The following is a 23,610-nucleotide window of genomic DNA, read 5'->3' on the forward strand; positions in this document are numbered from 1 at the left end:
CTCAGTCTCTATAGTTGGAATAACTAGTTCAGTCTCTATAGTTGGAATAACTAGTTCAGTCTCTATAGCTGGAATAACTAGCTCAGTCTCTATAGTTGGAATAACTAGCTCAGTCTCTATAGTTGGAATAACTAGCTCAGTCTCTTTGGTTGCAGGAAGTAGTTCAGTCTATTTTTTATTTTATTTTTTATTTTACCTTTATTTAACTAGGCAAGTCAGTTAAGAACAAATTCTTATTTCCAATGCCGGCCTACACCGGCCAAACCTGGACGACGCTGGGCCAATTGTGTGCCACCCTATGTTTGGAATAAGTAGTTCAGTCTCTATGGTTGGAAAAACTAGTTCGGTCTCTATGGGTGGTATAACTAGTTACATATCAATAGCTGGAATAACTAGTTCAGTGTCTATTGTTGAAATAATACTTTAGTCACTACAGATGGATTAATTAGTTAGGTCTCTATGGTTGGAATAACTAGTTCAGTCTCTATAGCTGGAATAACTAGTTTAGTGTGTATGGTTGGATTAACTAGTTCAGTTTGTATGGTTGGAGGAACTTGTTCAGTCACTATGGTTGGATTAACTAGTTCAGTCTCTATATTTGGAAATAACTAGTTCAGTCTCCATGGTTTTAATAACTAATTCATTCTCTGTGGTTGGAGGAACTAGTTCAGTCTCTATGGCTATAATATCTAGTTCAGGCTCTATGGTTTTAAAAAGGAGTTCAGTCTCTATAGCTGGAATAACTAGTTCAGTGTGTATGGTTGGAATAACTAGTTAAGTCTCTACAGTTTAAATAACTAGTTTAGTCTATGGTTGGAATAAGTAGTTCAGTCTCTATGGTTGGAATAAGTAGTTTAGTCTCTATAGCTGGAGGAACTAGTTCAGTCTCTATAGCTGGATGAACTAGTTCAGTATCTATAGCTGGAATAACTAGTTCAGTCTCTATAGCTGGAATAACTAGTTCAGTCTCTATAGCTGGAACAACTAGTTCAGTCTCTATAGCTGGAGGAACTAGTTCAGTCTCTATAGCTGGAGGAACTAGTTCAGTCTCTATAGCTGGAATAACTAGTTCAGTCTCTATAGCTGGAACAACTAGTTCAGTCTCTATAGCTGGAATAACTAGCTCAGTCTCTATAGCTGGAGTAACTAGTTCAGTCTCTATAGCTAGAACAACTAGTTCAGTCTCTATAGCTGGAGGAACTAGTTCAGTCTCTATAGCTGGAGGAACTAGTTCAGTCTCTATAGCTGGAGGAACTAGTTCAGTCTTTATAGCTGGAGGAACTAGTTCAGTATCTATAGCTGGAACAACTAGTTCAGTCTCTAGAGCCGGAACAACTAGTTCAGTCTCTATACCTGGAATAACTAGTTCAATCTCTATGGTTGGAGGTAACAGGTGTGTTTCTATGGTTGGAAGAACCAGGTATGTTTCTATAGTTGGAGGACACAGTGGAAGAACTCGTGGAACTTTCTCAGTCTTCTGAGGATCCAACTCAGTCAGAGGAGGGGTTGGGGGCAACTTCATGTCTGGAGGAACTAGCAAAGCCTCTGGTATAACCAGCAAAGCCTCCTGTGGAACCATGTCAGAAGGTGGTTTAAGCAGTTCAGTCTCTTCGGCTGGTGGAATCAGAGGAACCATGTCAGACTCCTGTTGTTCAGGCCCAGGTTCAGAGACACTCTGCGTGTCAGGTAGCAGCTGGCCACGAGGCTGTTGTCCGATGTGGCTGTGGTGGACCTTGTACTCCCAGCAGGCTGCCAACTGGCCTGGAGCATTGGCCACCTGGTCCATCACAGATCTGTAGTCTGCAGTCCGGAGGGCCTTGCTGTCATCCTCTGCTGTGGTTGGTGAGATGGTGCTTTTAGCCCTGGTCCTAGCGGATCGAGGGATAACCAGAGATTTGGTGTGGTAGCATGGTATAGCATGGATTAACTTCTCCAATGGGGAGGACATGGTAGCCACCAGCTTGGGCTTCTCTCTTGGGAGACCATCTTTAGCTAATGCAGTATCCAGCAGATCTCTAGTGTCTGGGGCTTCCTGTTTAGGATTGAAGTCTGCAACCCAGAGGGCCTCGCAATTGGCAGCAGCTTGGTCGTAGAGAATAGTGCTCTTAGCCCTGGCCCTAGAGGTAGTGCAGTTATCTACAAGGTCGCTGGGATAGCATTTAACAGATTTAGACTTCTCCAGTTTGGTCTTCTCTCTTGGTAGACCTGCTTTAGCTAATGCAGCATCCAGTGGATCTGTAGGGTCTGGTACTTTGTCTTTAGGTATGTCAGTCACGGTCTCACCTCCACCTGTCTCCCCTTCAGCCCTTTGTTCACATGGGGATATCAGGATGTCCACACAGGAGCTGGGCCGTGTCCTGTCTGCTCTGTCCATGTCTAACGGCAGGCCGTAGTCCTTGGCGGCCCTGGCTTGTAGGTTGCCATGTCGCTCCCGGCCTACAGTCAGGGTAGATGCGCTAGATGCTTTCTGTAGACTGCCCTGTCGCTCCGGACCTACAGACAGGTTGGATGTGCTGCTTACACCGCCCTTTCTTTCAGACCCTAAACAAGACTGTACGCTGCCCTGCCTCTCAGGGCCAAGCGGAGCTTTTCTCTCCGTCTCCCTCTGAGACTGCTCGTCCACGTCCATCTGGAAGCGGTACATGCTGTAGCCGTCAACGCTGTTGATGGAGCTGGCTCGGAGCAGGGAGGACGGGTCGCAGTGGGACGAGTGTGTGGAGTGGGAGCGTTTCAGCTCTGACTGGTCGACCCCAGCCAGCTTCTCTAGGGCGTTCACCATGCGGCTGTGGATGTCTTCCAGCTGAGCCAGGCGAAGGTCCACCGTCTGCAGGGACGCCTTCATGGTGTTCTCCCTCTCATTCACCTCCTCCAGACGCATGGACATGTTCTCCACCCTGGGGGGAGGAAGGAGAGACAGAAGGTTCATATTAGACAAGCTCCTAGAACAACAACATCAGTAGCTTCAGGAACTGATACTTCACACTTATAAAATACCAGATTCGACAACACTTTTGGTCATGGTCATTTTAATTTAATGAACCATCTGTGCCATCTTCAGCAGACGTTGTAATTGGGTGGAAGTGTTTTGCAGTGAGCATTGTGATTGGGTGGGATTGTCTTACCGTTCTGATGTGACCTTGATCCTCTGGTCGCTGGATGAATGGTGCTCGTCCTCCTTCTCTCTGAAATACTCCTCCACACACTGCTCCTCAAACTCAAATAGAGCCTTCAGCTCCTCAGGGTTCAGCCGTAGCACTGGAGGGAGACAGCAGGATATCTCTATCAGGTACGTTTCTAAAAACTAACATGGAGACAGGACATCTATGCTCTAGTCAGTGGAAGTGGAGTGCTTGTACAGACAACTGACTGTTAATAACCCTCTGGAGTCTAAGCCCTGTCTATGTGACTGTTAATAACCCTCTGGAGTCTAAGCCCTGTCTATGCCGGGGGTTGTTTTAAGATGGTCATACCGAGGATTATTTAGCTATTTGATTTGGAATTTTAAGACCCCTTAAGGTAGCCAAAGAATATGTAAAAAAATTATTGGATGAAACATTGAATTTGGCATTACTGCTATTAGCCCATACAAACACATTGAATAACAGATTCACTACATGGAACAACAGATAATCCCCCAAAAAAGCTTAAGGAAGTTTGTTCTGAAGTGTCTTTCCTGTACCTGAGAGATACAGTGAGGGAAAAAAAATGTGATCTCCTGCTGATTTTGTACGTAAAGACATGATGTCAGTGGTGATGTGGATGCGGTTGAGGAATCAGACGCAGGACGCATAGGCTGAGTCAAACAAGACTTTACTAACTGTAAAAACAATACAAAATAAAGGACCTCAAAACAAGGAGGCGAGCGACAACGCAACACAGTGCGTCACAATAAACTAAGTCCAGAGTACAGCACAGGGGACACCAACGGACAGGCGGACAATAACACACAAACTAACGAAAACAACACAGGAAACTTATAGGGCACATAATCAGACCCAAACAGACACAGGTGTAACAGACAGACCCAACCAAACGAACATCGAAACATTCAACGGTGGCAGCTAGTACTCCGGGGACGACGAACGCTGAAGCCTGCCCGAGCAAGGAGGAGGAGCAGTCTCGGCAGAATTCGTGACACATGATCAGTCTATAATTTTAATGGTAGGTTTATTTGAACAGTGAGAGACAGAATAACAACAACAAAAATCCAGAAAAACGCTTGTCAAAAATGTTATAAATTGATTTACATTTTAATGAGGGAAATAAGTATTTGACCCCTCTGCAAAACATGATTTAGTACTTGGTGGCAAAACCCTTGTTGGCAATCACAGAGGTCAGACGTTTCTTGTAGTTGGCCACCAGGTTTGCACACATCTCAGGAGGGATTTTGTTCCACTCCTCTTTGCAGATCTTCTCCAAGTCATTAAGGTTTCAAGGCTGACGTTTGGCAACTCGAACCTTCAGCTCCCTCCACAGATTTTCTATGGGATTAAGGTCTGGAGACTGGCTAGGCCACTCCAGGACCTTAATGTGCTTCTTCTTGAGCCACTCCTTTGTTGCCTTGGCCGTGTGTTTTGGGACATTGTCATGCTGGAATAATAATAATAATAATATGCCATTTAGCAGACGCTTTTATCCAAAGCAACTTACAGTCATGCGTGCATAATTTTTTTTCTTGTGTATGGGTGGTCCCGGGGATCGAACCCACTACCTTTGTGTTGCAAGCGCTGTGCTCTACCAGCTGAGCTACAGATTTGGAATTTTACAGAATAACCATCCACGACCCATTTTCAATGCCCTGGCTGAGGAACATGGCCCCGTCCATTGTCCCTTTGATGCGGTGAAGTTGTCCTGTCCCCTTAGCAGAAAAACACCCCCAAAGCATAATGTTTCCACCACCATGTTTGACGGTGGGGATGGTGTTCTTGGGGTCATAGGCAGCATTCCTCCTCCTCCAAACACGTCGAGTTGAGTTGATGCCAAAGAGCTCGATTTTGGTCTCATCTGACCACAACACTTTCACCCAGTTCTCCTCTGTATCTTTCAGATGTTCATTGGCAAACTTCAGACGGCCCTGTATATGTGCTTTCTTGAGCAGGGGGACCTTGCGGGCGCTGCAGGATTTCAGTCCTTCACGTCGTAGTGTGTTACCTATTGTTTTCTTGGTGACTATGGTCCCAGCTGCCTTGAGATCATTGACAAGATCCTCCCATGTAGTTCTGGGCTGATTCCTCACCGTTCTCATGATCATTGCAACTCCACGAGGTGAGATCTTGCATGGAGCCCCAGGCCGAGGGAGATTGACAGTTCTTTTGTGTTTCTTCCATTTGCGAATAATCGCACCAACTGTTGTCACCTTCTCACCAAGCTGCTTGCCGATGGTCTTGTAGCCCATTCCAGCCTTGTGTAGGTCTACAATCTTGTCCCTGACATCCTTGGAGAGCTCTTTGGTCTTGGCCATGGTGGAGAGTTTGGAATCTGATTGATTGATTGCTTCTGTGGACAGGTGTCTTTTATACAGGTAACAAGCTGAGATTAGGAGCACTCCCTTTAAGAGTGTGCTCCTAATCTCAGCTCGTTACCTGTATAAAAGACACCTGGGAGCCAGAAATCTTTCTGATTGAGAGGGGGTCAAATACTTATTTCCCTCATTAAAATGCAAATCAATTTATAACATTTTTGACATGCGTTTTTCTGGATTTTTTTGTTGTTATTCTGTCTCTCACTGTTCAAATAAACCTACCATTATTAAAAATATAGACTGATCATTTCTTTGTCAGTGGGCAAACGTACAAAATCAGCAGGGGATCAAATACTTTTTTCCCTCACTGTATAAGAAAGATCAGGAAACTATTTCAATATTTTTGTATTTATCCCCTTATTTTAGGCACTAAACTACACTATATACTGTATACAAAAGTATGTGGACACCCCTTCAAATTAGTGGATTCGGCTATTTCAGCCACACCCATTGCTGACAGGTTTATAAAATCGAGTACACAGCCATGCAATCTCCATAGAGAAACATTGGCAGTAGAATGGCCATACTGAAGAGCTCAGTGACTTTCAACGTGGCACCGTCATAGGATGCCACCTTTCCAACAATTCAGTTCGTCAAATTTCTGCCCTGCTAGAGCTGCCCTGGTCAACTGTAAGTGCTGTTATTGTGAATTGGAAACGTCTAGGATCAACAACGGCTCAGCCGCAAAGTGGTAGGCCACACAAGCTCACAGAACGGGACGTAGCGCGTAAACATCTCCTCGGTTGCAACATTCACCACCGAGTTCCAAACTGCTTCTGGAAGCAACCTCAGCACAAGAACTGTTAGTCCGGAGCTTCATGAAATGGGTTTCCATGTCCGAGCAGCCGCACACAAGCCTAAGATCACCATACGCAATGCCAAGCGTTGGCTGGAGTGGTGTAAAGCTCACCACCATTGGACTCTGTTCTCTGGAGTGATGAATCACGCTTCACTATCTGGCAGTCCGACAGACAAATCTGGGTTTGGCGGATGCCAGGAGAGCTCTACCTACCCCAATGCATAGTGCCAACTGTAAAGTTTGGCGGAGGAGGAATAATGGTCTGGGGCTGTTTTTCATGGTTTGGGCTAGGCCCCTTAGTTCCAGTGAAGGGACATTTTAATGCTACAGCAAACAATGACATTCTAGAGGATTCTGTGCTTCCAACTTTGGCAGCAGTTTGGGGAAGGCCCTTTCCTGTTTCAGCATGACAGTGCCCCAGTGCACAAAGCGAGGTCCATACAGAAATGGTTTGTCGAGATCGGTGTGGAAGAACTTGACTGACCTGCACAGAGCCCTGACCTCAACACCATCGAACACCTTTGGGATGAATTGGAACGCCGACTGCGGGCCTAATCTTCCAACATCAATACCCGACCTAACTAATGACCTTTTGTCTGAATGGAAGCAAGTCCCCTCAGCAATGCTCCAACATCTAGTGGAAGCCTTACCAGAAGATTGGAGGCTGTTATAGCAGCAAAGGGGGGACCAACTCCATATTAATGCCCATGATTTTGGAATGACATGATTGACGAGCAGGTGTCCACGGTTAGCTACCCTTCTATCCAAACTCCTCCTGCACCACAGCAACGATACGTCATGAAACCGGTTGTCCACCCTTCTATCCAAACTCCTCCTGCACCTCAGCCACCATAAGTCATGAAACCGGTTGGCCACCCTTATATCCTTCTGTTTGGTGACGTTGCTTTAGTGACTTCTCATCCAGTTGTTCTAGCTAAGTTTTGTTTTGTTCATTTACCTCACAAAGTCCTCTGGCTTCTCTTCCAGTTGTTCTAGCTTAGTTTAATTCAGTTTAACTCACTGAGTCCTCTGTCTTTCTCTTCCAATCGTTATAGTTTAGTTTAGTCTAGTTGAAAAAGAACGCCACCTGGTGGTCGGTGAACTTTGATAAGTGCCGGTTTAAACTAGAGACAATCGCCCCTGGTCCCCGGTCAGAGGGACAATGACGCAGCAGGAGACTCACATCACTAATGTTTTGCCACAAGCAAACACACGGCATTGAATTGAACTAGGTTTGATAATGGTGGAAAGGATAGTGATAGTGGTTTCTTTGGATAAGAAACAGAAAGAAACACAGGATGTAATTAGTTATTACTATACAATGGCAATGTGTGCTACTATGCTAATGTATTAGCAGTGATGTACATAAGGTGCTAGCAGGAGCAGTGCAATGGAACATTGCAGCAATGGTAAATGGCTAATAAGCTAATTAGCATAGTATAATTGTGGATAAAGATAGCTTCATTAGCAATGGAATTAGCAGTGCAATATTAGCAGTAACCAGTAGATACAGTTGAAGTCGGAAGTTTACATACACTTAGGTTGGAGACATTAAAACTCGTTTTTCAACCACTCCACAAAATTCTTGTTAACAAACTATAGTTTTGTCAAGTCGGTTAGGACATCTACTTTGTGCATGACACAAGTAATTTTTCCAACAATTGTTTACAGACAGATTATTTCACTCATAATTCACTGTATCACAATTCCAGTGGGTCAGATGTTTACAAACACTAAGTGGACTTTGCCTTTAAACAGCTTGGAAAATTCCAGAAAATGATGTCATGGCTTTAGAAGCTTCTGATATACTAATTGACATAATTTGAGTCAATTGGAGGTGTACCTATGGATGTATTTCAAGGCCTACCTTCAAACTCAGTGCCTCTTTGCTTGACATAATGGGAAAATGAAAAGAAATCATCCAAGACCTCAGAATTAAAATTGTAGACCTCCACAAGTCTGGTTCATCCTTGGGAGCAATTTCCAAATGCCTGAAGGTGCCACGTTCATCTGTACAAACAATAGTACGCAAGTATAAACACCATCGGACCACGCAGCCGTCATACCGCTCAGGAAGGAGATGCGTTCTGTCTCCTAGAGATAAACGTACTTTGGTGCGAAAAGTGCAAATCAATCCCAGAACAACAGCAAAGGACCTTGTGAAGATGCTGGAGGAAAAAGGTACAAAAGTATCTATATCCACAGTAAAACGAGTCCTATATCGACATAACCTGAAAGGCCGCTCAGCAAGGAAGAAGCCACTGCTGCAAAACCGCCATAATAAAGCCAAACTACGGTTTGCAACTGCACATGGGAACAAAGATCATACTTTTTGGAGAAATGTCTTTTGGTCTGATGAAACAAAAATATAACTGTTTGGCCATAATGACCATCGTTACGTTTGGAGGAAAAGGGTTGTCACTTGCAAGCCGAAGAACACCATCCCAACCGAGAAGCATGGGGGTGTCAGCATCATGCTGTTGGGGTGCTTTGCTGCAGGAGGGGCTGGTGCTCTTCACAAAATAGATGGCATCATGAGGAAGGAAAATTATGTGGATATATTGAAGCAACATCTCAAGACATCAGTCAGGAAGTTAAAGCTTGGTTGCAAATGGGTCTTCCAAATGGACAATGACCCCAAGTATACTTCCAAAGTTGTGCCAAAATGGCTTAAGGACAACAAAGTTAAGATATTGGAGTGGCCATCACAAAGCCCTGACCTCAATCCTATAGAAAATGTGTGGGCAGAACTGTAAAAGCGTGTGCGAGCAAGGAGGCCTACAAACCTGACTCAGTTACACCAGCTCTGTCAGGAGGAATGGGCCAAAATTCACCCAACTTATTGTGGGAAGCTTGTGGAAGGCTACCCGAAATGTTTGACCCAAGTTAAACAATTTAAAGGCAATGCTACCAAATACTAATTGACTGTATTTAAACTTCTGACCTACTGGGAATTTGATGAAAGAAACAAAAGCTGAAATAAATCATTCTCTCTACTATTATTCTGACATTTCACATTCTTAAAATCAAGTGGTGATCCTAACTGACCTAAGACAGGGGATCTTTACTAGGATTAAATGTCAGGAATTGTGAAAAACTGAGTTTAGATGTATTTGGCTAAGGTGTATGTAAACTTCCGACTTCAACTGTAAATAAGAGTAAATATTGTATAAAAGGCATATAAAGTGCAGTAAATAGCATAGCATTGGGCTACCAGGCTAATAACACAAAGGCTACAGTACGTAAACAACCAATACACACTATTTACAGTTCCGGGAAGTAACGCCGTGACGAACCGCGCCGACTATTTGTAGTATTTTAGCAGTTTGAGACTACAAAATACAACCAACATCTTAGGTCACATAGTATCCTTGGAGATACCAAATGGACAGACTCCAACTCTAAGAGCATGAGATGGGAAACTAACAGAACAACACCCTAACAGCACAGCACCCTAACAGAACAGCACCCTAACAGAACAGCACCCTAACAGAACAACACCCTAACAGCACAGCACACAACAGATCCTGCAGTAGCGGTTTCCTATAAAGTGCCAGTAATTGTAACACAAAGATACATTGTAACAACACTATAATACAGTATAATAACACATGTATTGGCTAATTACACATGTATAAACATTTCAAGCATGACCAGGGATGCAACACTGGGGACGGGGGGACATGACCCCCTCACATTCTAAAATTTTATTTTTACCCCCTCACCCCAGTTTTATCATTGCATTATGATACAAAAAGCATGCTTTAGGACCATCCCGTAGTGCCAGAAGATGTGAGTAAACAGGGCTTCTGCAGTTTGCAGGGCCGTGGGGAGACCGGGCAGAGGAAGGAGGCGGCAGGCTATAAAGAAGCAGTCCACAACGACCAGGATGGTGGTGTTACCTTGAGAGAGGGGAAGGTCAGTTAGGAAAGTGGGACCATGGCCGTTGTGGAACTGGTAAGGGATGTAATTTACCCGCTGGTAGGTGCCTAGGTGCCTTACTCTGGGCGCACACCGAGCAGGAGGAGACATACACCCTCACGTCCTTAGCCAAGGTAGGCCACCAGTACTTCCCAGTCAGGCAGCGCACTGTACGGCCGATGCCTGGGTGACCAGAGGAGGAGGATGTGTGTGCCCAAAAGATAAGACGATCACGGACACTAGACGGATCACACCGAAGCCCAGCGGGGCACTGAGGTGGAGATGGCTCTATGCGTAACGCCTGCTCTATGTCCGCGTCCACCGCCCACACCACCGGCGCCACAATGCAGGAGGCCCGGAGTATGGGGGAGTTGTCAATGGGCCTCTCCTTTGGGTCGTACAGCCGTGACAGTACATCTGCCTTCACCTTCTTCGTGCCTGGTATGTAGGACAACGTGAAATCAAACCAGGTGACGAACAAGGCCCACCTGGCCTGGCGAGGGTTCAGCCTCCTCCCTGCCCGGATGTACTCGAGCCAGTGCCTCCACGCTGTCAGGGCTCTGACAACAGCCAACAGCTCCCGATCACCAACGTCATAGTTCTGCTCCGCCGGGCTGAGCTTCTTAGAGAAGAAGTCACAGGGGCGGAGCTTGGGTGGCATGCCCGAGCGTTGGGATAGGACAGTGCCTACCCCTACCTCGGACGCATCCACCTCCACTATGAACAGCAATGATGGATCGGGATGGGCCAGTACCGGGGCTGAGGTGAACAGACCCCTCAGGTTACTGAAAGCCCTGTCAGCCTCAGCAGACCAGCGGAGCCAGGATGACCCACCCTTCAACAGAGAGGTGATGGGAGCTGCGACCTTGCCAAAGCCCCGGATAAACCTTTGATAGTAATTGGCAAAGCCAATGAAGCGCTGCACCTCCTTTACCGTGGTTGGAGTCGGCCAATTATGCACGGCTGAAATGCGGTCTCCCTCCATCTCCACACCTGAGGTGGTGATGTGGTATCCGAGGAGGAGACGGATTGTTGGAAGAACAGACAGTTTTCTGCCTTGGCATACAGGCTATGCTCCAACAGTCGGCTCAGCACTCTGCGAACCAGGGACACATGCTTGGCATGCGTAGCGGAATACATGAGGATGTCATCGATGTTGACCACCACACCGCGACCAAGCATGTCCCGAAACACCTCGTTCACAAAGGACTGGAAGACTGATGGAGCATTCATCAACCCGTAGGGCATCACCAGGTATTCATAATGCCCCGTGGTTGTGCTGAATGGTGTCTTCTACACGTCCCCTTCCCGGACACGCACCAGGTTGTACACACTCCTGAGATCTAATTTCGTGAAGAAGCCTGCCCCATGCATTGATTTGATCACAGAGGAAATTAGTGGTAGAGGATAACTATAGCGAACGGTAGTTTTAGTGCACAGTAATCAATGCAAGGGCGCAGACCCCCGACTTTCTTCTTCACTAAAAATAAAGTTGAGGAGGCGGGTGAAGTGGAGGGACGTACGAACCCCTGATGCAGGGACTCTGAGACGTATGTTTCCATAGCCTCCGTTTCGGCCTGCGACAGGGGATATACATGACTCCTGGGAGGCACAGCGTCTAACCGGAGGTTTATCGCGCAATCCCCCGCCCGATGGGGCAGTAATTTGGTCGCCTGCGTTTTGGAAAAAGCATGCGCCAAATCGAGGTATTCGGAGGGAATGACACGGTGGAGGTATTGTCTGGACTTTCCACCGTGGTCGTGGAACTACCGTGTAATCAGGGAAGTTAACGTGGATGGTGAAATGCGCAGCAGAGGGCTCTGAACGAGTGTGGGTTTGCGCTACCTGGGGTGACGTGAGAGTGCCCTGCCTGCCGCCTCCAGAACCAGAAGAACTCTGACGACATTGTGCAGCAGAATGTCCTCTCTTGCCACAAGAGTGACACTGGATCTGTCGTCCTCCATTCTCCCGGAACGCTGCACCCAGATCCATCAGAACGTGATCCAGGTTGAAGGGGGGTGAAACGGGCAGGCCCCTTCCAGGACGTCCTCTCGAAACCAGCAGTTTGTCCAACCGGATGGCCATGTCCACCAGTTGGTTGAAGGTCAACGTAGCAGGCTAGCTCCCTTCAGATATCCTCACACAGGCTGCATCGGAAGTGGTCGAAGAGGGCCCGCTCATTCCACCCGGACCTAGCCGCCAGAGTTCTAAACTCCAGGGCAAATTCTTGCGCGGTCCTCGTCCCCTGCCTCAGATGGACCAGACACTCGCCCGCCTCTCTTCCTTGGGGGGATGATCGAAGACTGCCCGGAAAAGGCGAGCGAACTTTCTGTAGTTGTCCAACGCGTCTCCTCCTTCAATCCAGACCGCGATGGCCCACTCCAGGGCTTTCCCCGAGAGGCAGGAGACGAGGGCGGACACCTTCTCCCGATCCGATGGAGCAGGGCTGATGATGTGGAAATAGAGGTCCAACTGCAGGAGGAAACCCTGGCAGCGGTCCACTGTCCTGTCATATTCCCTCGGTCGAGACAGGTGAATACCTCTGGGTGCTGGTGCCTGGGTGGCTGGATCCGGTCTCTCAGCTGGTTCCGCAGGGTCAGGTCCTCTCCTCTCCAGGCGCTGGACGACCTGGAGAACCCGATCCATCGCTTCGCCCAAGCTGGCTAGCATGTTGTAATGCTCCTGGACCCTGCTCCTGCTGACTCCAGCCATACTCCCCGCTCCTGCTGACTCCAGCCATACTCCCTGCTCCTGCTGACTCCATGCTGTTGGGTGTGTGATTCTGTAGCGGGTGATTTGGACGGAGTCAGGTGCAGGAGGTGTAAATCGCAGAATAATGGTTTATTTGGCCAATACAACGGTTCGCAGCAATGCTTAAAACAATTACAGTGCGACTTAACGGCACACTGGGAAAAACAAAACACGGGTGAATATCCCGGCGATAAAGTACATAATGCTCCACCGAGCTATCGACACCTCCACATGGAAACAATCACACACAAAGACATAAGGGGCAGAGGGAATACTTATACAGGGACTGATGAGGGGATATGAACCAGGTGTGTGTATAAACAAGACAAAACAAATGGAATGATGAGAGAGGAGCGGCAGTGGATAGAAGTCGTGACACTGTGATGGCACTGAGGTGAACTTTTGCAGATGCAACACTATCTGTGCAGCAAACACTGGGCAAGCCAGAAGCTTCAAAGAATGAAACTATTTCATGGCAGTCTGACAAACCTCTAAAGTTGATTTCCAAACTGTATCAGGGGTTGATAGAGGCTTTTCCCAATGACACAAAACATGTAAAACTAAAATGTGAGGAAGACCTGGGAGACGCTACTGAGGATGATGAATGGATGCAGATATGTTTGAATGCCCAGTCATGTTCATATAATCTCAGACATAAATTACTGCAGTTTAAGACCATCCATAGAATGAACTATATGCCAGTGAAACTGAATATCAGAAATGTAATTCCTCTGCTGGAGGTGTAATACATATAAGGGAACATCTTTCAATATGTGATGGTCTTGTGAAGGCTGGCTGAATTCTGGAAAATAGTATATTCTTTTATCTCAGCATGTCTAGAGATTCTCCCTGTTTTTGTTTGCTTGGAAATGTTGATACTGGAGATCATTATCAGAAGAAACTGTGTAACCTAGCATTTATAGCGGCTAAGAAATGCATTGCCATTAATTGGAAGTTTGGTTCTCCTCCCTCAATGTCCCAATGGATGGCAGAAATGTCAAGTTATGTATCACTAGATTTGATTTATTACAAGATTAAGGGTATACTGGGCAACTTTCATAAGGTCTGGATGCCTTATATGGAATACAGTACGACTAAAGGAGTCTGTACTGAAAACAGGCCCACCTCAGGGGAGATACCTATTTAGACAATCCCTAGCTGCTGGGCTGCTCAGTCCTGGCCCTGGGGGTCTGCCGTCCTGTGGGTTGTTACTCTGGCCTTGGCCTAACACTCCTGAAACCAATAATGAATGTTTCACTAAGATCCTAAAGCTGAGTGGGGTGTGTTGGGTTGTGATGGACCCCTAGGGGCAGGACGGGGCGACCCAGATATATTGTGTGCAAGTAGAAAGAGCTCTACAGTACTATTAGGACTATGATATAGGGAGGTTAGCATTTTTTGGGGGGTACGATATACGTGCGTCTATACATTTCTCATTCATCATTATTCACAATTCATTCAGGATTATCCATAATCATGGTAGCATCCAAATTCATGTAGAAGTGTTTAGAAACATATTCAGGGCTTAAAATATGTTTGGGGTCCACCAGTCACTCAGATTTTTTACCAGCCCAAACAAGTTTTCCCCGGTAAAATTATAACAACAAAACACAGAAAAATAGATGAGCATGCTTTGTAATGTTTCAAAAACAATAAATGTATTACTAGTGAGAAGTAATGTGATTGTTTAAAACCAAAATATCACAGATGAGACAAAAATGTTCACCTGCCCCTTTAAGGGTGGGAGGTTACTTGAAACTCAAACATTGAAAAACAACCTAGCTTGTGAACAAAACAATGTAAATAGCCAAGAAACACAAAGACAAAGTCTCACTTCAGTAGACGTTCATTTCAAATAAATTAGACCAACTTTTATGCCTGTGCGCAGCGCTTCTGAAAATGTGGGCACAGACCCCAACCAGGCAGCGTGAGGTGAGATAGGATTCATCCTTTGATTTAGTGCGATTAATGCTGTGTGATTAGGGTTACACTGTAGTGATTAGTGCCAGCTATGAAACAAAACGGCAGAAATACTTTCCAACAGCTACTGCGGCATTTATTATTATATTTATTATATTTTTATTATTTGACTATAAATGTGATCACACTATTTTAATTCACTGTGGAGCCCTTGTGGTCTTGACATGGGAAATAGACAATGACAAAATCTACACACATTTGGCAGGTGGCGGGTGTTCTTTTTAGGCCCTGAACGTATTCTATTCTTATTTACAATAACAGTGACCCCAAAACGGTCATGTTAGATTATGTAGAAATGCAGGAAATGAGCTTTAGATGCCCAAAACATTCTGAGGGAGGACCCCCCCGCCAGGTTATGTCCCCCTCACTTCTAAAACCAAAGTTGCGCCCCTGAGCATGACAATGGTTGGCTGGAACAGGCCACTTACTTTGCATTGATGCACTAGCACCACACCATGATGGGAAAAAGTGTTCAGAGTTTGCAGTCCAGTATGCACTCTTCAGCTACAATGTAATCCACTTGACTGAAAGTATCAACATCACTCTTGGAAGAATTCTGCACTAAGGAACGTTAAGGGTGGAACTGGGCTTTTAATAAACAAGTCCTGACTAGGAGTTTTTTGAAACACTACTCTAGCCTAGTTTACTTGAATGAAAAATAGACTCACTGAGTCCTCTGTCCTTCTCATTCAGCTCTCCATCATTCCTCTTGGTACAGCGAAAGCTTCTGAACAGTAGGTAGAGGTGGCTGAACACGATGAGGGGTGGAGGGAGTAGCGGACGGTCATGGAAGATCATAATCAGCTGATATCTCTGGAACTTCCAGATCTGGTTGGAGATGGCCTTCACCTCCAGAAAAGTGTTGCTGTGGGAGAGGAGGTACAGGTCAGTAGAGCGTTATAGCTAACCCTAACCCTGACCCTAATTCTACCTAACCTTGCAAGGGGGGGGATAAGACAGATGTCTTATTTGAGATACTATTTGAAGAGGTTTCAGACGATGGGCAGAAACGCGCGACCCAAGTGACTAAACAGCGAGCTGTGACTCACTGGTCTGATAACTCGGGCTTGTAAAAGGGGAGGTAATTTGTATCAACTTTGAGAGACTTTTTGTTCTCATATGCACGCTATTTGCATGCTCAACCCCCCACCCCCCCCACGCTTCCTCGTCAATTTGCTACGCCCCCACTAGAGAGGTAAACAAGCCAAGCTAAAGTTAGGTTAGCTGGCTAGCTACCCCCTACGCCCCCACTAGAGAGGTAAACAAGCCAAGCTAAAGTTAGGTTAGCTGGCTAGCTAACTAAAACTGTGGGGAGATAGAGAGACAACACTGCCACATAGTAACGACCAACATAGGGATTAAAATAGGAGCAACTTGAAGCATTTCAAGCATTTGTGTGAGGGGAGGATGTATAGCTAGCTAGTTCTAGTATTCAAGAAGCTAGGAAAACAGCCTCCAATATGACAATCGTGCCCCCACTAAAGGCTGTGAAGGACGGAGGACCAAATCAGCGAGGCAACAGCCCTGGCGGTGATTGTGGAGGAAGACAAAAAACGCTATATGGGAGGGTGCATGCGACCTTGTCTTCGGAAGTCCAGAGAGCTGGTTGGGGAAGACATTTTATATTTACATTTTAGTCATTTAGCAGATGCTCCTATCCAGAGTGGCTTAGTTAGTGCATTCATCTTCAGATAGCTAGGTGGGACAACCACATATCACAGTCACAGTAGGTACATTCATCTTCAGATAGCTAGGTGGGAAAACCACATATCACAGGCATAGTAGGTACATTTATTCTCAGCAAAGTCAGTGCTAGTAGTCTGCGAGAGATGTGTTGGTCTCAGTCCTATACAGCTCCATATGACCTACCTACCTATGGTACAATGACCTAGAACTGTGCTTTGACGGTAAAGAATGGCACTGAGATGGATACATGTAATGTCAGAATGGAAATTATAGTGAGTTATTGATTGAAAGTTTTGTATTTGTACAAACGTAATGATTAAGAAGTGATTGGTTGCATGAGCTATTTGCGTGATAGGCCTACAAGACATTGAGCAACCTAAATGGCGCCGGAGAAGATGGCTGCCGTTTTACAGCCCTCTAACCAGTTGTACTATTATGTGTGTTTTTCCGCGTTATTTGTAATTTATTCTATACATAATGTTTCTTCCATCGTCTCTTATAACTAAAAAGAGCTTCTGGATATCAGGACAGCGATTACTCACTTCGTATTGGACGAAGATTTTTTCTTCAACAAGTCGGACGCGAAGGATATCCTACAGACACCCGACAAGGCCCAAATCCCCGTCATTCGCATGAGAAAGAGACAGAGATATTGTGGATGTAGGTCGGGGTGCCTTGTAAGGATCCGACGGCGAGCGAGTAAACTGCCTCTTCCATCAATCCTATTAGCCAATGTTCAATCATTTGAGAATCAATTAGATGACCTAAGATTACGGTTATCCTACCAACGGGACATTAAAAACTGTTATATCTTATGTTTCACCGAGTCGTGGCTGAACGACGACATGGACAACATACAGTGGGGGAAAAAAGTATTTAGTCAGCCACCAATTGTGCAAGTTCTCCCACTTAAAAAGATGAGAGAGGCCTGTAATTTTCATCATAGGTACACGTCAACTACGATTTTTAATGAATATATTTGCAAATTATAATAAATAATATAAAAAAATTGGTGGATTATGGTGGAAAATAAGTATTTGGTCAATAACAAAAGTTTCTCAATACTTTGTTATATACCCTTTGTTGGCAATGACACAGGTCAAACGTTTTCTGTAAGTCTTCACAAGGTTTTCACACACTGTTGCTGTTATTTTGGCCCATTCCTCCATGCAGATCTCCTCTAGAGCAGTGATGTTTTGGGGCTGTCGCTGGGCAACATAGACTTTCAACTCCCTCCAAATATTTTCTATGGGGTTGAGATCTGGAGACTGGCTAGGCCACTCCAGGACCTTGAAATGCTTCTTATGAAGCCACTCCTTCGTTGCCCGGGCGGTGTGTTTGGGATCATTGTCATGCTGAAAGACCCAGCCACGTTTCATCTTCAATGCCCTTGCTGATGGAAGGAGGTTTTCACTCAAAATCTCACGATACATGGCCCCATTCATTCTTTCCTTTACACGGATCAGTCGTCCTGGTCCCTTTGCAGAAAAAACAGCCCCAAAGCATGATGTTTCCACCCCCATGCTTCACAGTAGGTATGGTGTTCTTTGGATGCAACTCAGCATTCTTTGTCCTCCAAACACGACTGAGTTGTGTTTTTACCAAAAGTTATATTTTGGTTTCATCTGACCATATGACATTCTCCCAATCCTCTTCTGGATCATCCAAATGCACTCTAGCAATCTTCAGACGGGCCTGGACATGTACTGGCTTAAGCAGGGGACACGTCTGGCACTGCAGGTTTTGAGTCCCTGGCGGCGTATTGTGTTACTGATGGTAGGCTTTGTTACTTTGGTCCCAGCTCTCTGCAGGTCATTCACTAGGTCCCCCCGTGTGGTTCTGGGATTTTTGCTCACCGTTCTTGTGATCATTTTGACCCCACGGGGTGAGATCTTGCGTGGAGCCCCAGATCGAGGGAGATTATCAGTGGTCTTGTATGTCTTCCATTTCCTAATAATTGCTCCCACAGTTGATTTCTTCAAACCAAGCTGCTTACATATTGCAGATTCAGTCTTCCCAGCCTGGTGCAGGTCTACAATTTTGTTTCTGGTGTCCTTTGACAGCTCTTTGGTCTTGGCCATAGTGGAGTTTGGAGTGTGACTGTTTGAGGTTGTGGACAGGTGTCTTTTATACTGATAACAAGTTCAAACAGGTGCCATTAATACAGGTAACGAGTGGAGGACAGAGGAGCCTCTTAAAGAAGAAGTTACAGGTCTGTGAGAGCCAGAAATCTTGCTTGTTTGTAGGTGACCAAATACTTATTTTCCACCATCATTTGCAAATAAATTAATAAAAAATCCTACAATGTGATTTTCTGGAAATGTTTTTCTCAATTTGTCTGTCGTAGTTGACGTGTACCTATGATGAAAATTACAGGCCTCTCTCATCTTTTTAAGTGGGAGAACTTGCACAATTGGTGGCTGACTAAATACTTTTTTTCCCCACTGTACAGCTAGTGGGCTATACGCTACATCGACAGGATAGAACGGCTGATTCCGGTAAGACAAGGGGTGGCGGTCTGTGTATATTTGTAAAAAACAACTGGTGCACAACATCAAATACTAAGGAAGTCTCGAGGTTTTGCTCGCCTGAGGTAGAGTATCTTATGATAAGCTGTAGACCACACTATTTACCAAAATAGTTTTCATCTATATTTTTCATAGCTGTCTTTTTACCACCACAAACCAATGCTGGCATTAAGATTGCACTGAATGAGCTGTATAGAGGTGGCGCTCCTAGTGGCCGGGGACTTTAATGCAGGGAAACTTACATCTGTTCTACCTCATTTCTACCAGCATGTTAAATGTGCAACCAGAGGAAAAAAAACAAGACAGACAAGACTGTACTACCCATGATTCACATCATGGGTAGTACAGTAGTAGCTAGCTAGAATGCATGGGTGATTCACATCATGGGTAGTACAGTAGTAGCTAGCTAGAATGCATGGGTGATTCACATCATGGGTAGTACAGTAGTAGCTAGCTAGAATGCATGGGTGATTAGCATCATGGGTAGTACAGTAGTAGCTAGCTAGAATGCATGGGTGATTCACATCATGGGTGATTCACATCACTGCCCTACTATGTAAACAGAGGACATCCAAGAAGGAAAACGAATAACTTCAGTGCAATAAGGAAACTAGTTAATTTATAACTAAAACATACATTTGATTAGCTAGCCGATTTCAAGTTGTTACCAAGCAAGCTAAAGTTATTAGCTGGTTGGCTTTCTATGGGCTGAACAATGCTAGACGGTTTGTTTTAGCTAGCAAGCTACTGTGTGTTTGCTTATCCCGGAAGAGCTGGCCGGAAGGGGAGGGGCTGGGGCGGTCCTATGTAAAACAATAGATCATGATTAGTTCATTTCAAAACGGGGATATCCAACCAGCGTAGGGTGCAGCCTTGAAGTCTGAGGCCACAGCCCCTTCATTACCGACGCTTTGTGCCGACACATCAAAGCAGCCGTTCCAGACCGTCAAATCAGGGAGACTGGTGTCAGCCAGACTAGGGACTCTGCTGTTCTAGCATCAAGGGGAAGCTTGTTCCACCATTGGGGTGCTAGGACAGAGAAGAGCTGTGACTGGGTTGACTAGCTAACCAACTAACCTCCTCCAAACAAAGATAGGTGTAGTTGTGGCCATCTCATGAGAGTTTCCTAAAGACAAAGTTATCTGTAGGGCGTGTAGGTATGATGTAGTTGTGGCCATCTCATGAGAGTTTCCTAAAGACAAAGTTATCTGTAGGGCGTGTAGGTATGATGTAGTTGTGGCCATCTCATGAGAGTTTCCTAAAGACAAAGTTATCTGTAGGGCGTGTAGGTATGATGTAGTTGTGGCCATCTCATGAGAGTTTCCTAAAGACAAAGTTATCTGTAGGGCGTGAGTTTCTGCTGTTGCTTTCATGGTAGAAACAAGCCTACATCCCTGAGCTCAGGCCAGGCACAGGAAGTACTAAAGTGTAACTTGTGTCCAACTTTTGTACTAATCTCTGAACCCAGATTCAAATCTTGCCTGCGCCAGCTAGCTAGCTCTGTCACAAGAGACTAGTTGTCAACTTGACAAAGTTTCACATTTCCAGTTTCTGTCAACTTACTTGAAGACAGCGATCAGCAGGTTGACCAGCAGGATGTTGGCCACCAGTAGATAACAGGCCATGAGGGCCGGGGTTAGCCAGGCTCCAGGGATACACGGAGGCAGCTTCTTACCATCCTCATCGTACAGGTTCTCCCCACAGGGAGCTTGGGGGGATAGAAGAAGAATGCTTTAGCATTCAAAATAACGCTCTCCACATTGCCACTTTGAAAATAAAACTTATTGAAGAATACTCACGGTTGATTTCCATTGCATAGACTTGAAGCAGTTCCAGAAATAATGAAAAAAAGACAGAGAGGCAGAATAAAAAGGCAGGAATACAGAGACGACATCATACTTCTGTCACGGTCAAGACCAGGTGAAGTCAACGACTGTCCTGTGCTGCTGAGAGACCAGGTGAAGTCAAAGCCTGTCCTGTGCTGCTGAGAGACTATCCGAGACGAAATCAAGACAGACATATTCTTTTTATGTTTTGTCATTGTTTTCCATTGAATAGTTAAATGTTAATTGAAAGGCTTCACCTTGACAGAAGGAACACAGTTCATGTTAATTAAAGTGGGTGGATGATCTTTGGTGGAGTGAGGAGACAATGATTTCTTCTAGTGTATCAGTACACAATGGACACAACAGACATAGTTATCATTGTATCATACAGTACGTCAAGACAACAGCTTTACCAATGTGTCAACAGAGTGAGCCAAGATCTTGCTGAACAGAACAGAAAGTTTGTTGGTATTCAGACAGACCAGAGAACAGCAAGAGGGTACAGTCAGGGAGAACAGATGTGTACCATGTTCAAGACAGAAAGTAAGCACACATTATGGATAAATATAGGACAGATCAAAACATGGACAAACAGGACTGATCATCCGCCCGTGAAACAGGAAACAGAATCTTACTATAAATCTGAGTCTTACGGTCGATCGAGTCAGCAAACACCTCTCCATAGATCATCCAGTACGGCATGTAGAAGATGTTCCTGGCCAGGCGCCATGTTGGCTCCTCGTCAGGGTGCAGGATGGCCTGCCGCGCCACCCCGAAACTCATCAACACCACCAACATGATTACCACGAAGTACAGCATGTCAATCATCTAGAACATAGAACACAGCATGTTAATCATTCTAATCTAGAACATAGAACACAGCATGTTAATCATTCTAATCTAGAACATAGAACCACATGATCACCATGAAGTACAGCATGTCAATCATCTAGAACATAGAACCACATGATCACCATGAAGTACAGCATGTCAATCATCTAGAACATAGAACCACATGATCACCATGAAGTACAGCATGTCAATCATCTAGAACATAGAACCACATGATCACCATGAAGTACAGCATGTCAATCATCTAGAACATAGAACCACATGATCACCATGAAGTACAGCATGTCAATCATCTAGAACATAGAACCACATGATCACCATGAAGTACAGCATGTCAATCATCTAGAACATAGAACCACATGATCACCATGAAGTACAGCATGTCAATCATCTAGAACATAGAACCACATGATCACCATGAAGTACAGCATGTCAATCATCTAGAACATAGAACCACATGATCACCATGAAGTACAGCATGTCAATCATCTAGAACATAGAACCACATGATCACCATGAAGTACAGCATGTCAATCATCTAGAACATAGAACCACATGATCACCATGAAGTACAGCATGTCAATCATCTAGAACATAGAACCACATGAATCACTAAAGACATGAAGTACAGCATGTCAATCTATCTAGAACATAGAACCACATGATCACCATGAAGTACAGCATGTCAATCATCTAGAACATAGAACCACATGATCACCATGAAGTACAGCATGTCAATCATCTAGAACATAGAACCACATGATCACCATGAAGTACAGCATGTCAATCATCTAGAACATAGAACCACATGATCACCATGAAGTACAGCATGTCAATCATCTAGAACATAGAACCACATGATCACCATGAAGTACAGCATGTCAATCATCTAGAACATAGAACCACATGATCACCATGAAGTACAGCATGTCAATCATCTAGAACATAGAACCACATGATCACCATGAAGTACAGCATGTCAATCATCTAGAACATAGAACCACATGATCACCATGAAGTACAGCATGTCAATCATCTAGAACATAGAACCACATGATCACCATGAAGTACAGCATGTCAATCATCTAGAACATAGAACCACATGATCACCATGAAGTACAGCATGTCAATCATCTAGAACATAGAACCACATGATCACCATGAAGTACAGCATGTCAATCATCTAGAACATAGAACCACATGATCACCATGAAGTACAGCATGTCAATCATCTAGAACATAGAACCACATGATCACCATGAAGTACAGCATGTCAATCATCTAGAACATAGAACCACATGATCACCATGAAGTACAGCATGTCAATCATCTAGAACATAGAACCACAGATCACCATGAAGTACAGCATGTCAATCTAATCTAGAACATAGAACCACATGATCACCATGAAGTACAGCATGTCAATCATCTAGAACATAGAACCACATGATCACCATGAAGTACAGCATGTCAATCATCTAGAACATAGAACACAGCATGTTAATCATTCTAATCTAGAACATAGAACACAGCATGTTAATCATTCTAATCTAGAACATAGAACCACATGATCACCATGAAGTACAGCATGTCAATCATCTAGAACATAGAACCACATGATCACCATGAAGTACAGCATGTCAATCATCTAGAACATAGAACCACATGATCACCATGAAGTACACAGCATGTCAATCTATCTAGAACATAGAACCACATGATCACCATGAAGTACAGCATGTCAAT

General features: G+C 44.9%; 1 protein-coding gene across 1 annotated transcript in view; it reads right to left on the reverse strand.

Annotated features, from left to right (window-relative positions):
• The window catches only part of LOC121561716 (transient receptor potential cation channel subfamily M member 1-like), a gene marked incomplete at its 3' end in the record, with an annotated part of 174,244 nt that overhangs the window by 7,929 nt on the left and 142,705 nt on the right, over positions 1–23,610 (reverse strand). The window contains exons 22-27 of the mRNA XM_045216751.1: positions 21,666–21,840; positions 20,986–21,006; positions 20,750–20,894; positions 15,641–15,837; positions 3,123–3,255; positions 1,466–2,894 (exon numbers count right to left, since the gene is read on the reverse strand). Of these exons, the coding sequence (XP_045072686.1) occupies positions 1,466–2,894; positions 3,123–3,255; positions 15,641–15,837; positions 20,750–20,894; positions 20,986–21,006; positions 21,666–21,840 (2,100 nt within the window). The remainder of the gene's footprint in view (positions 1–1,465; positions 2,895–3,122; positions 3,256–15,640; positions 15,838–20,749; positions 20,895–20,985; positions 21,007–21,665; positions 21,841–23,610) is intronic.

The sequence above is a fragment of the Coregonus clupeaformis genome, unplaced genomic scaffold (assembly GCF_020615455.1).
Source record: "Coregonus clupeaformis isolate EN_2021a unplaced genomic scaffold, ASM2061545v1 scaf0788, whole genome shotgun sequence".
In the NCBI taxonomy this organism is placed as follows: domain Eukaryota; kingdom Metazoa; phylum Chordata; class Actinopteri; order Salmoniformes; family Salmonidae; genus Coregonus; species Coregonus clupeaformis.